The 16,824-nt window shown below is 40.3% G+C and overlaps 1 protein-coding gene and 1 long non-coding RNA gene across 5 annotated transcripts in view; one reads left to right on the plus strand and one right to left on the minus strand.

Annotated features, from left to right (window-relative positions):
• The window catches only part of ARHGAP26 (Rho GTPase activating protein 26), a 266,010-nt gene that overhangs the window by 151,545 nt on the left and 97,641 nt on the right, over positions 1-16,824 (minus strand). For all 4 annotated transcript variants that reach the window (XR_009621680.2, XM_034404907.3, XM_034404901.3 and 1 more), the window contains exon 11: positions 1,471-1,549. Coding sequence is in view for 3 of the 4 variants with exons in the window: in XM_034404907.3 (XP_034260798.1) it covers positions 1,471-1,549 (79 nt within the window). In the remaining variant the exon portion in view is untranslated. The remainder of the gene's footprint in view (positions 1-1,470; positions 1,550-16,824) is intronic.
• Positions 12,883-16,640, plus strand: LOC132710941 (uncharacterized). The gene is made up of 3 exons (XR_009621681.2): positions 12,883-13,009; positions 13,382-13,635; positions 14,320-16,640. It is a non-coding gene; the product is annotated as an uncharacterized LOC132710941 (long non-coding RNA).

Here is a 16,824-nt window from a genome sequence, read left to right on the forward strand (position 1 = left end):
GTGAAAGGGCTCCTCCTCCTTCCCCTGCCCTCTTTTCTACCAATTACATCCATATCTTACTCCCACCCCTGGGCAAAGTATCAAGGCTGAGATTTCTGTATCAGCTACCTTTTCCTATATGGACTTGGTTCCGGAAGGAAATTCTTCTCACAGAGTTAACATTTGATGACATTCCTTCTGGTTTCCCAAATGCCTCTCAGCATTGAGCAGGCAATTAAGGATGATTTATGGCTGCTTAGTTGCTCTTTAGCAGAGTCAATGGGGGAGGGGGGAGTAAGGGCAGAGAGAGGGGCGATTCCCAAATAGTTGGCACAAACCACACGTATTTATGCATATGCATACACATGGTGTATATGAATGTATATGCCAATGGCTTGGAATTTTCTGCCTGTGCTTTCACCCTCTTGTCATGGTTTGCTGCTCTTTGCTGCTATTGCTTGTTGGGTAACAGATTCCTTCTTCAGAAAATTTGTTCAAATGTTTTATGGCTATTTTTCTTGGTTGACTATTGAATAATAATTTTATTATTATTCTGGAGAAAGGCCCCAAACTTAAGGTAAAAGCACATCCAGGTCTTCTCATCACAATGTTTCTGTAACACATCACAGACAGTGGCAGTTATTGAAAGAAATTATGTGCAAGAACTCAAAGTCAATTTGTAGGAATAGAGTTCTACAAAAATTATATCAGGACAGAACAGAACAGAACAGAACACTTTATTGGACAAGTGTGATTAGACACACAAGGAATTTGTCTCCGGTGCATTCGCTCTCAGGGTACATGCAAAAAAACAAGTAATCGTAATCATAATAACAAAGTAATAATAATCGTAATAATGATACCAATAATAGAAGGTAGTGGAACAGATGAAAAGGATAAAAGTAATATAGCTATACTACATAAGTAAATATACTTAGACATAAGACAGTATTGTGGGTATTAGGTGTTCAGCGGAATGATGGCATGAACAAAAAAAATTGTCTCTGTGTCTAATTGTTTTGGCATGCAAAGCCATTTTTTTTCTTGACAAAAAAATAACCTCCAACCACAGAAGCAAACAATAGAAACTTGAAAATAAAATAGGTGCTCCTACAGATATTAGGAAGTTTCAAGGACATTAATTCCCACTGTGGCCATTTAAGCAGCTTTCAGACAAATGTATTTTATCTATTTGTCTAATAATCATGATTTATCTCTCATATTTTTTACAGAAAATGTACAGCAAATATCTGGACTACCCTGAGCTATAGACTGAATTTTCTTAACAATACTCAGAGGGAAAGCTTTAATGCCATCTTGCAAAGAAAATGGAATATTGCCTCAAGGACTCTACCAAAGGATTCAAAAGATTCTTCTGCAAAACTACAGAGCTGCCATATGACATCCAATGAGAAAGAACTGCAACCCAAACCATGAAAGGTTCTTTTGATTATCCTACTTAATCCCTATTCATAAAAGATTCTTGCTTACTGGTTCTCGGCCATCCATTGCTTCCATCCACAGCCTTCGATCTTCTTCAGAAAGTGCCTGCATTGTAATCACTCCTGGCCTGCAGAGATGAATGGAATGATGCTGTGAATAATAGGTTTAAAAATATGAAATAGGAAAAACAGAGGTGGTAAATCAGGTGAACTCAGCCAAAGCTACTACAGTGCATCTTTCCATGGTTCAGACTCAAAACTCAAGTGGGAGGAAATTATGTGCATTAAAAAAAAAAACAGAAAAAATTTAGAATTTCATTAATTTTTCTCTCCCTTCACTTCAATAGATCTGTTTTGGGGGGGGGGACGGGGGGACGGACACAAACATTCCAAGCAACATATTTCAAATATTCATGAAGGTAATTCAAATAAAAAAGAATGGTTGCAATAGGCTGCCAAAACCCAACAGAAACTTCATAAAACAGCAATCAAGAAAAATTCTCACTAATTAAATTGATGGGATTTGCATTTCTGCCCAAATCTAACCCAAAGGTGCTTTTTCAAGAAGCAACTGGACTTTCCTGTTTTTCTTTGAAGACGTTTCGCTTCTCATCCAAGAAACTTCTCCAGCTCTGACTGGATGGTGAGGGAATGGAAGGATTTGTATTCCTTGCAGACAGCTGGCCATTTGTATTCTTTGCACTACTCAGGTGACCCTGAAGCAGTGGTGGGTTCCTCCTGGTTCGGCCCGGTTCTCCCGAGCCGGTAGCGGTGACGATATGATGTCACCGAACTGGTTCCGCCCCCCATCCCCCCACGTTATTCTTACCTTTTATTTGGCCCCACCCCCAATCTATTGCTGCCTCCTGAGTCTCAGCTGATGTCTAGAGGGAAAAAAACTGTTTAAACTCTTGCCTCGGGGCTTCAAAGGGCCGCCGTACAGCTGATCAGTGTTAAAAGAAAACAAATGAGTAGACCGGTGCCTGCAAAAATAAATGGGTAGATCGGTACAGCTCTGCAAGCAGTTAAAAGCCTGGTAGACCAGTACCTCTGCTAAATCCTAAATAAGTGTCACATGACCATCAAGCCACACCCACAAAATAAGCCATGCCCACAGAACCGGTAGTAAAAAATTTTAGAACCCACCCCTGCCCTGACGAGACAGCTAAGTGGCCTCAACAACTCTCTAAAAGAATGCAAATGGCCAGCTGTCTGCAAGGAATATAAATGCCTCCATTCCCCACCCTCCAGTCAGAATTAAAGAAGCTTCTTGGATGACAAGCGAAATGTTTTCAAAGAAAAACAAGAAAGTCCAGTTACCTCTTGAAAAAGCACATTTGGGACAACCATGACTGGGATGACTGAGAATCTCCATAGACATCTGTCAAAATCTATCTTCATATTTATATAGATTATATCAGCCAGACCAGTATCGAAGCTTCTGATTTATCACTACAACCTTCCCTCAACTTGATGTGGCAATGTAACTAATCTACTGAGTCATCAGCAAAATCTTTTACCTACAAATATTTGGCTGTAACTATTGTAAGAATCTGTCCAATCAATGCATGGAAATGTCTAAAATGAAATGGGAAACTATAATGAAGCACATTAATGTGCCTCACAGTTATAAGAAAATTAACATATATCACGGAAAGTGACATTTGGCCTCTGCCTCAACAGCAATGGAGAATAAAAATTCAATTTTTAATCATATAAATTTAGAAACTGCCAATCAGAGAATTACAATTATGTCCACAAAAAAAGCTCACAGAGTTTATCCAGCAAAGGATACAAGCCATTTCAGCTTGCATGACATACAGATGTAAATTATTCAGATTTAATAGATGTTATTTTCACTAATCTCTTTCTATAATAACCTGAAAACTATAGAAATAGCATTCTGAAAAAATATTTGTCTCAAAAAACACACTAATTTATAGCTTATCAGGAGGACTGTGTTGAAAATTAAATTTGTCAGTGTTAGTTTGCTTTTTCATATGGGCTATTTTTTCATAGAGATTTAGCTCACTCTTGGGCCTAATCTAGCATGATCCTTCTCTTAAATTAAAGCAGAAAAAATATCTGTTGAATGTCCTAGCTTAACAAACCTGTTTTTAACTGAAGCTAAGCAGAGACAGAAGGAACAATGCATTTTTGTTCTTATGATTAAAAATAAAGAGGTTGAAGGACCCAGCAGCTTTCTCTCTTTTAATCCATACTTTGTTTTCATTATACTGTTTCTACAAAAAAATTTAATTTAAAAAAAAAAAAGGCATGGGTTGGAAATCTTGTTAATACACAAGTTACACCAAGCAATAAACCTAGTGCTAAACAGGGCTCATTCTAGAATAGGACAAATCAAGCATAACAGATAGCACAAACAGGTAACTGTAACTGTATTGAAGTCTGGGATTACATTCTTAGAAAATTTGGCAACGTTTTTGAATAGAGTCAAAGAGTTGCTTGGCATTTGCCTATTTAGGCAGCCATATAAAGTAACTGAGTGAATGAGTGAAATCAGACTTCTCCTTTTGTCTGAAAAAGACTTCCACTATGTGTTTATTTCTTTCAGCCAGGCATTATGCTAATTCTACAAAACAAAAATGGAAATGTTAGCCTTCACCATGCTAGATGCTAAACGTGCTTATACCAAAGGTGCTTTTTCAGGAGGCAACTGGATTTTCTTGATTTTTCTTTTGAAGACATTTCACTTCTCATCCAAGAAGCTTCTTCAGCTCTGACAGGATAGTGGGAAATGGAAGGAAGACACTATCCAGTCAGAGCTGAGGAAGCTTCTTGGATGAAAAGCAAAACGTCTTTAAAAGAAAAAACAAGAAAGTCTAGTTGCCTCCTGAAAAAGCATCTTTGGGACAACCATGACGACTGAGATTCTCTACAGACTTTTAAACTTCTTATAGCATTGTAGAAGAAAGGGTTTGGAGTGTTTATTATATACATAAAAGACAGTAACCAAGTGGGAGCCTCCCACTCCCTCCTATCTTACAAAAAAAATATATCCAGAGACACTGGTTTACAACCCAAGAAATACTACTATACCATCTTTTATTTTTTTTAAAGCCTAAATGATTGGAACTAAGCATTCCTTTAAAAAGCAACATCCTCATCCAAATCTGGTGTTTTTCTTCTTTTTATGAAAACAGCATGAGCTTTTGAATTCGCATTTAGACATATTCTCCAAATGGGTGGCCTCCAGAAATTTTGCAGTATTGCTGTATATACAGGTGGTCCTCAACCTGTGATATAATTGAGCCCAAAAATTCTGTTGTTAAGTGAGGCATTTGTTAAATGAGTTTTGGCTTGTTTTGCGACCTTTGTTGCCACAGTTGTTAAGTGTATCACTGTAGTTGTTTGGTCGATCGTACGGTTGTTAAGTGAAACTGGTTTCCCCATTGACTTTGCTTGTCAGAAGGTCGCAAAATGGGATCACATGACCCCGGATACTGCAACTGAATTTTGATCAGGTGACCATGGGGATGCTGCAACTGTCGTTAAGTGTGAAAAAAGATCACAAGTCACTTTTTCAGTGCTGTTGTAATTTTGAACAGTCACTAAATGAACTGTTGTAAATCAAGGACTACTTGCACTCCAAAGTAACATAACCTAGGAATAATGCATCTCTAAATCGTATCTGTCTTGGGTCACTGGGTAGGAAAAGATGCAACTTCCATCTTGGCTGCAACTATAAAAGAAGGAAGAGAAGGGCAGAGCCTACATGAGATATTCCTTTAATTAATACTACCAGTGGTGGGTTGCCCCCAGTTCGCACTGGTTCTATAGAACCAGTATTAAAAATGGCAGGAGGCTCCGCCCACCGACCCCGACATCATCGCATGTGCACGGCCCCATTGCGAACCGGTAGTAAAGGTAAGTAGAACCCACCCCTGAATACTACCTATACTTTCTGAATGCTAGAAACTATAAGAGAGAAACGCAAAGAAGTACAAGTATCATTCAACTGGCTTTTGTGCTGTGGGAAATTTTTTAAGTTATACCAAATAATTTCTTAGCTAGCTACAAGTGTACTATATTACATTTATACTTAATTAGAAACCAGTGTTTTCTTTCTCTATTATCCAAAATCTATCTTTATGATCCAGCACTGTTCTGACTATTCACCAATCAAGTTCCCTATTCATAAGGAGCAAGCTACCTTTGGGGATCGCCTCTCTACAAAAGAGCGAAAAATGGAGGGAGAGTATAAGCTTTAAAGTTACTCAGCATTAGTCATAACATGGTAATTTCAAGATTTTATTCATTTATAAAGGTCACTGGAAATGTGACACAGCACAAGAACAAGTACAGGTTGTATTGCATTTGACCAGCACAGAGCTCATCTGAGAGAAAGAGAAAAATGAATATATAAACAAAGCTGAAACACTGCAGGTAAGAGCGGTAAAAAATAAAAAATAACCTGCTGTGTCAACACAATCAGTACCTACGGGCAATGCAGCTGCCTCATGATACACTATGATTTTGATTTTTTTTTAAATGAAGAAGCAAAACTTTAAGACCAAAAAGAACTATGAACCATGAAGATAAACAGTACTCTAGAAAGAAAACCAAGAGCTAACAAAGAAATTAGAAAAACCCTTAGAGGAGCTTTAAAGAGAAATATATTTTGAATTTCTAGATTGTTCTATCCAGAATGACATTTGTACAAATAAAAGCTCTCTTTTAGGAATAGCATTCTTATTATAACCAACAATATTATTATAAATGATGTTTGAAAAATATTTTCTTAACTTTTGAATTTTTAAAAAAATCCTTTTTCAATTGGGGGGGGAGGGGATGTCAAAGCAATCTCCCATATTTTTCCATAGATCTGAATTATCTTCATGGCCAGTTCTTCATAACTTGTTGAGAGTTTAAAGAAATTCTGTGCCGCAAAGAATCCAATATGATTTATCACTATAATTGTGATTCTTGGGTAGGAAGGCAAAAGATGCTTTGGAGCTGTGAAGAGCAGCCACAGCATCCAACATAAGGCACTGGTGCTGTAAGATGTTGTCTCTATATATCCCAAAGCACCTTTTGCATTAAATCCAAAGTGTTGCACAAGTCAGGTTCAGACTCCAGATTGTTCTTCCAGAATTCTTCCAGGGAACTTGTCCTGCTTAATGCAAGAATTCTCCATATTATTGAGAAGAATTCTTTGTTTTTAAATAAAATAGTTATATATCATTCGTAACATTTAGCATTCAGGATAACTACTTTCACTAGTTCTATCAAATCCACTATCTTCCCATTCCTCATATTGAACAAATTATGCTTTGGAGCTGTGAAGAGCAGCCACATCATCCAACATAAGGCTCTAGTACTTATTTCTATATATCCCAAAGCACCTTTTGCCTTAAATCCAAAGTGCACAAGTCAGGTTCAGACTCCAGATTGTTCTTCCAGAATTCTTCCAGGAACCTGTCCCCCTTAATGCAAGAATTCTCTGTATTATTGAGAAGAATTCCTTGCTTTTAAATAAAATAGTTATATATCATTCTTAACATTTAGCATTCAGGATAACTACTTTCAGTAGTTCTATCAAATCCTCTATCTCCCCACTCCTCATATTGAACAAATTATTTCCCATGCTTAAAAAAAGATTTGGGTGAAGATCAGAAGAAGTGAAAAGTCAAGAGCTAATGTTTGTACTTGCCATATCCAGATTTTACGTGAGGATTTAAGGCAACTGCATTACATTCTTTATTTAATATTTTGTCACCTGAATTATGTATTTTGTAATTATTATTTTGAAATTGTTATTATTACCCGCTTTCCTATCACTTTGGGAATTTTAATATAGCAACTTTATGGGGCAACACATGGACTTTAGCTTTAAGTAAAATCCATCCATATTTAACACACTAAAAGGAATTTATGGTACATGTTACTACAACAGAAAGGCACCTTCCTTTTTAAAAAAACAAAACAAAACCTGGACTTTGTGAAAAGATAAAACTCTGGCTAAACATGGCTAATAGCAAAATGCATAATCTACAAGTAAGGATAACTCAAAAAGAGTATGACCTAGGATCTATTTGGTGAAGAGCAATCCAGAAATTCTTTTTTCACCTTCCTGTAAGTCCAATACTGCTTCTTATGGAAGTAAGCATCAATGATCTGGAAATGGTGAATGAAATGTTATCAAAGTTATATTATGGATTTGTGATTTATACACACACACACACACACACACACACACACACACACACAAATATATACCATATTTTCCGGCGTATAAGACGACTTTTTAACCCAGGAAAATCATCTCAAAAGTCGGGAGTCGTCTTATACGCCGGGTACCCGAATCTGAGTTGCTGGCGCTGACCGATGACACTTTGGGAGTGCCGGCAACATTGAGGGGAAGCTGTACTCCGAATTAGTTCCAACCTACAAGAGGTGCCAGGCAGTGCGCGGCCCACGAGAAAGGAACGCGTCCCCACTCTACCCCGGAATTCGGGTCACCTTCCTTCCTTTCCCAGCAGTCCACGGTGAAAGCGGCGGCGCGGTCGACCTGGGCCAGCGCCTTGCACACCTGGCTCTGAGTCTCCATTATGAGAAGCTCCATGCGACTTCGCATGTCTCCGCCCCAGTCACGCAGCTCTCGCAATCCGCTCACCGGAGGAGCCATGAAGTGCTCGCACCACCTTGCCAGATCTTCCTCGTCCTCCTTTCCCCACGGCTTTTCCCGTTGTAATTGCTGCTGCTGCTGCCGCCGAGGCTGCTCCTTCATCTCCGCCCACCACACCAGACCCAGCACCGCCAGCACCGCCGTGGCTCCCGCAGTCCAAGCAGATCGGCACCTGGGCTCGCAGGCGAAGGGTGGGAGTGCGCAGCGATCGACGCCGATCGCTGCCACCCACCATCGCCCCAACGGGAAGAACCGCCCGGCAGCGATTCCAAGGAGCCCGAAGCGAACATCCTGGAGCAGCACAGGCTGGCCCAGAGGCTTAAACCCCGGGAGCCCAGGTGCCGAACCCCGCACAGCAGAAAAGACATGACAGCCGGTGCCCAGTTCCTTCTGCAGCCATCCGGATCAGCGTCCGGGCTCGCAGGCAAAGGGTGGGAGTGCGCAGCGCATTTTCCTGGCTTGGCCCCGATCCGGACGGCTGCAGAACGAACTGGGCACCGGCTGTCATGTCTTTTCTGCTGTGCGGGGTTCGGCACCTATGCTCCCGGGGTTTAAGCCTCTGGGCCAGCCCGTGCTGCTCCAGGATGTTAGCTTCGGGCTCCTTGGAATCGCTGCCGGGTGGTTCTTCCCGTTGGGGCGATGGTGGGTGGCTGCGAGCCTGGAAGAGGTGGTGAAATGCAGAGCAATACCTCGTGGGGAAGGAGTCCGCCGTGGCTCCCGCAGTCCAAGCGACGCCGATCGCTGCCACCCACCATCACCCCAACGGGAAGAACCGCCCGGCAGCGATTCCAAGGAGCCCGAAGTGAACATCCTGGAGCAGCACGGGCTGGCCCAGAGGCTTAAACCCCGGGAGCTCAGGTGCCGAACCCCGCACAGCAGAAAAGACATGACAGCCGGTGCCCAGTTCCTTCTGCAGCCGTCCGGATCAGCGTCCGGGCTCGCAGGCAAAGGGTGGGAGTGCGCAGCGCATTTTCCTGGCTTGCTTACCTTAGCTCAGTGGTTGGGGGGTCAAACAACCCTTTCACAGGGGTTTTGATGGTGGTGCAATACAGAAAAATGAGCACAGCCCTCGCCATCCGGAATGAATGGTGCTGTTGTGGCGGTGGGGGAGGGGGCGGCAGAAGCGGGAAGAAGCGGCGTTTGCGATGGCTGGAAGCTGTGGGAGTGAAGCACAACTTTCATTTGTACGGCAGCAGCATTCCGCCTTGGTATATTTGTGTCAGGAGTGGCGCAAGGCAGCCTTTGTTTCCTGCTGCCTGGGACTCAGAGTGGTAAATGGCGTCTGATCCGGAGAGCTGCTGGATTTTGCTCTCTAATCCGGATGCCAAATCGGCCCCCTGCAAACTCTCGTCTCTCGAGGAGCGCTCCCTGAAGCGGGGCTGGAAACTTTGGTTGGACTGCTTGAGAGAGGAGAGCTTGCAGGGGGGCGATCTGGTGTCTGCAATGGAGAGCGGCATCCGGCTTTTTCTCTCCGCTATAAGAGCGCTGTAAGAGCGGCAGCCCTCATCTCCTAATGCTTGGGACTCGGAGTGGTAAATGGTGACTGGTCCGGAGAGCAGCTGGATTTTGCAGTCCCAAGCATTAGGAGATGAGGGCTGCCGCTCTTACAGCGCTCTTACAGCGGAGAGAAAAAGCCGGATGCCGCTCTCCGTTGCAGACACCAGATCGCCCCCCTGCAAGCTCTCCTCTCTCAAGCAGTCCAACCAAAGTTTCCAGCCCCGCTTCAGGGAGCGCTCCTCGAGAGACGAGAGTTTGCAGGGGGCCGATCTGGCATCCGGATTAGAGAGCAAAATCCAGCTGCTCTCCGGATCAGACGCTATTTACCGCTCTGAGTCCCAAGCAGCAGGAAACAAAGGCTGCCTTGCGCCGCAAATATAGCAAGGCAGAATCCTGATGCTGCACTTTCAGCAGACAGATGAGGGCTGCCTTGGCCATCGGCTGGCGCAAATATACCAAGGCGAATGCTCATGCCGCACAAGTTCAAGTAGTGCTTCGCTCCCACACTTCTTCCGGCCCTCAGTCTCTCAGGGAGATGCTTGACTTCCTCTCAGCCCCAAGACACTGGCTGGCCCATGAGATGAGAGAGAGAGAGAATGAGAGAGAAAGAGAGAATCAGAATGAGACAGAGAGAGAAAGAGACAAAGAATGAAAGAGAGAGAAAGACAGAATGAAAGAGAATGAGAGAAAGAGACAGAGAGAATCAGAGAGAGAGAGTGAGAGAGAGAGAATGAGAGACAGAGAAAGAGACAGAATCAAAGAGAACCAAAGAATCAGAGAGAGAATGAGAGAGAGGGAGAGAAAATGAAAGAGAATCAGAATGAGAGAATCAGAATGAGAGGGAGAGAGTGGGGAGAGAGAGAAAGAGGGGGAGAGAGAAAGAGAATGAGAGAGAAAGAGTGGGAGAGAGAGAAAGAGAAAGAGCGGGAGGGAGAAAGAGAAAGTGGGGGGGAGAGAAAGGGGGACACAGAGAAAGAGAGAATGAGAGAGAGTGGGGGGGGAAGAAAGAGAGTGGGAGAAAGAGAGAGAGAACGGGGGGAGAAAGAGAATGAGAGAGAAAGAGTGGGAGAGAGAGAGAAAGAATGAGAAAGAGGGGAGAGAAAGGGAAAGAGTGGGGGAAAGAAAGAATGAGAAAGAGAGGGGGAGAGAGAAAGAGAATGAGAGAGGGGGGAAAGAGAAAGAGAGAATGAGAAAGAGTGGGAGAGAAAGAAAGAGAGGGAGAGAGAGAGAAAGCGAAAATGAGAGAGAGAGAAAGAGAGAATGAGAGAGAAAGAGTGGGAGACAGAGAGAGAGAGAGACAGAGAGGATGGAGAGTGCCTGAAGGACCCCATCCCGTACTGGGAGTCCAGGTGCTTCAGCAAGCAGGGCACTGGATTCGTATTAGTGGTCTGCGAAATTTAAAATTATGAAGTTGGTGGTCCCTGAGGTCCAAAAGGTTGGGGACCCCTGGCCTAAGACCATCGGAAAACACATATTTTTGATGGTTTTAGGAATAACTTTATCGTTGGGGGTCACCACAACATGAGGAACTGTATTAAAGGGTCGCGGCATTAGGAAGGTTGAGGACCACTGCCTTAGCTGCTTGCCTTGCTTCGCTTGCCTGAATCCATTCCATCAGCAAGCAACTCCCTGCCTACAACCAAGCAGGCAGGGAGTTGTGGACTTCAACTCCCAGAATTCCTCAGCCAGCAAAACAAAGCTGGCTGAGGAATTGTGGGAGTTGAAGTCTACAAGTCTTAAAGTTGCCAAGGTTGGAGACCCCTGTTCTATTGGGTACGTAAGTTTTTTTCCCCTTTGGGATCTTTAAAAAAAAATAGTTAATTGGGTTTTTTTTAAGTTCTTTTTTAGACCTAGCCATTTAAAGTTTAGGAAGTTTTAAATTTAGCTTTCATATAAAAATAAAAATAAAATAAAATAAAATAATATTTGTGCAGCTTTCTGAGATTTAGTGTGTTTCTGTAGTGTTTCACTCTAACTACACAAACACACAAAATCTCACAAAGCTGTATGTGGAATTTTGTGTGTGTAAAGTGTGAAAGTTGGGTTTTTGGGCTTTTTGTGGTTGTGTGAAGTTCCTGCTTGTTGCAGGGGCCATTTTGGGTCTAGCACAGCTACTTTTACATTGTGGATGAGCCAGTTGTGTTGTGTTGTGTTGTGTTGTGTGTGTGTAAAGCGTGAAAGTTGTTTTTTGGGGCTTTTTGGGGCTGTGTGAGGTTCCTGCTTGTTTCAGGGGCCATTTTGGGTCTAGCACAGCTGCTTTTACATTGTGGGTGAGCCAGTTGATGTTTTTTTAATTTTTATTTGGTGTGCGTTGGAAGAGGGGTAGTCTTATACGGCGAGTATAGCCCAAACCCTATATTTTAACAGGAAAAGTAGGGGGTCGTCTTATACGCCCAGTCGTCTTATACGCCGGAAAATACGGTACCCTGCAGGAAATATTACACATGTCCTGAACAAGCCTCCAATAAATAATATTCTGAAAGTGCTTGCTATTCATCAATAGGATAATACACAAACATAATTATTGCATTGATTTAATAACACTACTTGTTGAGAAAATAATTGTAAAAACTGGTTCCACATTGATTTTCAAAAGCAGACTGAAAAGCCATAAAACTACACAAGTTTCTGCTCAATTTAATTCTGCCATATATCTCTATTTAACATCAATGGTGGTTTCTTATATATAATATCTCTATAGATATTTATTTTCCAGTTGAGCTAAAAACTAATAAAGCAGGCACAGCTGCCACCTACAGGCTACATCATAAGCAGACCTTAAAATCCAAAATGGGTTATTTGGCTTTATAACATTTCATAACATAAAATTTTACTTAGGACATAAAAGGCTATATGAAGGTTTCCTCAGCAAGATTTTAAGACTACTGCAATAACAGTTCAAGGAATCTGTTATATGAAGATTTTTTTTTTCTAGGAAAGAAAATACTTCATATAAATAATGCAGGGTCAATTTAGGGGAGGCAATAATACACATATTTATGGAGAGGATATAATTGGTAAGACTTGCATTCTTTTACAATCTGGCCCGCATAGAGTGAATAATGTAGACGTTGCAGTTCATCATTCTGTAAATATGCCGCTATAGGCAAGAAAATGGATATGTTGATGTGGCCAATTTATCTTCTTTTTGCATATTTGTCCCATTGCCATCTCATCTTCAGACACAGAACATGAATGCAGTTTTGATCATATGCTTAGCTATGATAAGACTTTTAAAGTTCAGGACCTAATCCTACTTCATCATATCTCCTTTAACACTTCACTCAGACAAAATAAATTCACAAGAAAATTTAAATTGGTCAACTTAAAAAAACAAGTACAAAACTAAAAAATTAATAAATATGATAAGTGGAGAACTTCCCTTATAGCTGCCACTACCATTTCTCTGCAAGCAAAAAGTCAGATATTGAAAGAAAAACTGGTAAGTGGTTCATGTTTTGTGGTTACTGTACAGTTAAGAGGATTACAGATTGTTAAACAGACACTGAATCAACATGTATTTATTAATGTGATATTATCTTATTTGATCTGAAGGAGTCTTGACTTGCAAAGTATGAGAAATTGAACCCTTTGAAGACATGGTACCTCTTCATCATGCATGATGACCACCTCTGGTGTCCACAGTATAGAGTTTGAGATGCACAATCTATACATGTATAAAATATATTTTAAGTTAAGCTTGTCTCTTAGTGACTTCATGGACATATATCCATGCAGGGTTTTCTGACAACAGTACAGGAGGCGTTTCCGTTGCCTTCCACCAATTTTGTTTTGTTGTTGTCAATCCACACAGGGCGGCCAAGCAGTTAAGATGCTGGGCTTGTCGACCAGAAGGTTGGCAGTTCAAGACCCAAGTACCACATGATGGGATGAGCTCCTGTTCTTGCCCCAGTTCCTGTCAACCTAGCAGTTCGAAAGCATGCAAAGCCAAGTAGATAAATAGGTATCACTTCGGTGGGAAGGCAACAGCATTCCATGCACCTCGGCATATAGTCATGCTGGCAACATGAACACAGAAGTGTCCTTGGATAACACTGACTTCCTCAGGTAAGAAATGGTGATGAAACACTGCCCCCTAGAGTCAGGCGGGGGGAAAACCTTTAATCTATAGACTAGCTCCCAGTCCTGGTATTCTATCCAAGTACCCAGCAGGCACAATCAACTTTGGTTTTGAGGCTTACGTGTATAGTTTCATGTAACTCAATATAAAATCATGATCCTACTGGGTTCCAGGAGTTGTGGTGATTTTGAGTTTTCTAGCTGGACACAAGAAATCAAATTTGCTTGACCCACATGATACTGGGGGCAGAATTACTTGGCAGTGCAAGCTAACTGCCGCTCACAATTTGGGATAAGATGCACAAGCCATACCTGTATGGGACCCCAGTATCAGTAACAGATGCATTAGCTACAGTCTTTTGAAACAGCACAAGTAAGAGGATTTTATGTTATTAATGTTGAGAGGTAACAAAGCATCACTGATGCCATCTGCTTAATGCCTCACAGCATTATCATCTTGGCAATATGTAATTGACAACAGAGAAATTAAAACAAGTGGCCTCTGTTCCCTCATCTGATTCCACTGACTCTTGCTTCACCTTTTCTTTTCGCAATTCTTATTCGTTTGACCCTTTCCTATTTGTACACAATGCACATTTGGATGCATGACAGCAAGCTAGAAAAATGATTGGCAAAGAATGCCAAAATGAATTCTTGTTCTGTTTTCAACAGGGTGACAAATTCCACTGCTGCAGTAAAAATTTCTTATGATGAACTCTTCTGACTCTCTTCTATGGGACTACAAATATAACTACTGTGTACTGTCCTTGAATAAAACTTGGACGTTGATGGAGAAATAGTAGTTATTTTATGTTAGCTGAATCGGCTTAATATAAAGAGCCTATTATTTTTCCACTGGTGTTCAAGTACCATTTCTAAGCAATTGTTAAGAAAATGTATGTGTATATAGTAAATACTTCAGCAAAAATACTCCCAGTATAGTTCACTAAAAATAATCATTTAAATTTGATTTCCTATGGATCAGTTATAGCTAAAATAACATTGAAGAAATTGACTTATATCTTTTATTCACCTCTAGAATTGTTGATCATGCACCTTAATCTGATTTTTAGTAGAAACCAGAAAAACTAATTTATCTTCCCTCCCTTCACTCTCCAAAAAATCAAGGCAATTACAACTACTTTTTTTGTTGTTGTTTTTGCTGTTCTTTCTACCAAATTCAGCCATGCTGCATCTCCTTCACATTTTCTGTTCCTGGAAAGTTCTTATGACAAAGAGCCCTGAAACAATTAATACAGAACCTACTGCTTTTTTAGTCCATATATCTAGAATCTCCCACCTTGGGAGAGAAGAAAATCTGTGAACTTTTTTATTTTCCCCCTCCACTATTGATTGGCTGCACTTTTGGGATTTCTAATCAGCAACTAGACTTGGATTGGAGGAGAACATCAATATAAAACTCCCAAGGAAAGAAAAAAGGATTGAACCAGGTTTCACAGGCAAAATAAGAGAGTATGTATAAGTAGCATTTCTATTTTAGGTAAATCAGAGATAATAAATCAATAGGGTTCCCCCCCCTTTTTTTTAAAAAAATTCCAGTTAGCAGTTAATCAGGTTTTGTAATGAACAGCTAATTCTATTGGATCTTTGATGTATTCAAAAAGAATATGTTATTGCAGTCACTATATGTTACTTATATAGAATATAGGTTTTTTAAAATATATTTTAACATATTACAATATTCGTTGATGATAATTTGTGCTAATTTAAGCAATTTCATATATTGTTTGTACATTTTACACTAGTGGAGAAGACAGTGTAGGCTGACCCTACTGTTACCTCATGCAGCTATTCCCAAGACCTTAACTCTGATTTCTAGGGCACAGCCCTCTTTCCCAATGCTTACATGAATAGAACAGTTATGTACTGGATGCCAAATAATTACATATTTAGACATATAAATGTCTAAAGACATTTGTATAGCTAGATCTCAAAGAAACAAACTATGGGATGTGTGCAAAAACAAACCAAATAAACAGTACCATACAATCTGGGCTGTCACGGGCCGTGGGCTGAATGCATCATGTGCTGGCCACGCCCATGCCCGGTTTAGCAAGAGGGGGAGTCACAATACATCACGTCACATTGCCGTGACAATGTGGGTTTGACACCCCTGACCTAGGCAATCTTTTATGAAATTGCTTATGAGCCCCAAAGTTATAACAGAAAATATTAATTTCTTTTAATTCGTTCTACACATTGTTTTGTTTACATGAGGCTATGTAGACATAAATATGCAATCAATTTTTTTGGTCTTATTTTCAGGTGGATTAATTCATAGTTAATCCAAGTAAGCAATTTAATCTCTCTTAACTATAGACCGTTCATTATCAAATCTTACATAGTACCAAAAATACAGAAACAACTGCATTTATTCACTGAGAATCAGAAAATGCAAAATGATCAGAACTGATAAATAGGGGTTGTTCTGATCTTTCTAGAAATAATCAGGCTCCAAAGTCCAATTTCAGACACCTTTAAACTGGACTCTTTACATCTCAAACATTTTTCCAGCTGTTTATAACAACTTGCCTCAAATTTAAATCATCCTAACTTGTAATTCAGTATTTCAAAGCTTTACAATTTAAACTTACATTTATTTTAAATGTAAATATTATAAAATTGAACGTCTAAATCATATTTAAGTTGCAACCTGTTAAACATTATAATGGTCATGAGAAGATATATGATTATTTATGAAATAAATCTAGTCACAATTACAATTTCAAATCTCTATGTTTTCTGAGAGTGCTTAATGACGTTTCATATAATCATGCTGATTCATTAAAAATTCTTGTTTATTAATCTACTATTCATCAATACTGAAATGATAATGAGCTATTTTTGTTAGGTAGTCTTAATGTTGCTAAGATAACATATTGGATATATTTTAAATACCAGAAAACTCTATAGAAAAATTAAGGATAACTTGAGGAATTATCCTATGAGAATTCCAATAAAAGCTGACATGATTTCTGTCTCTTAAATTACTATGTGGACTAGGAGACAATTATTCTTTAGATTTCACATTTCTCGAATTTGCAAGAGTTCTTAAATCAAAGCATGAATGAAATCTTTCTATCAGCTCCCTAAAGAGGATTGGAATCTATGTTGTGGTTTTTAAGAATTCTCTTTAATTTTTCGTTCTGAGCCGTT

The sequence above is a fragment of the Pantherophis guttatus genome, chromosome 2 (assembly GCF_059756535.1).
Source record: "Pantherophis guttatus breed Tessera chromosome 2, ASM5975653v1, whole genome shotgun sequence".
Classification (NCBI taxonomy): domain Eukaryota; kingdom Metazoa; phylum Chordata; class Lepidosauria; order Squamata; family Colubridae; genus Pantherophis; species Pantherophis guttatus.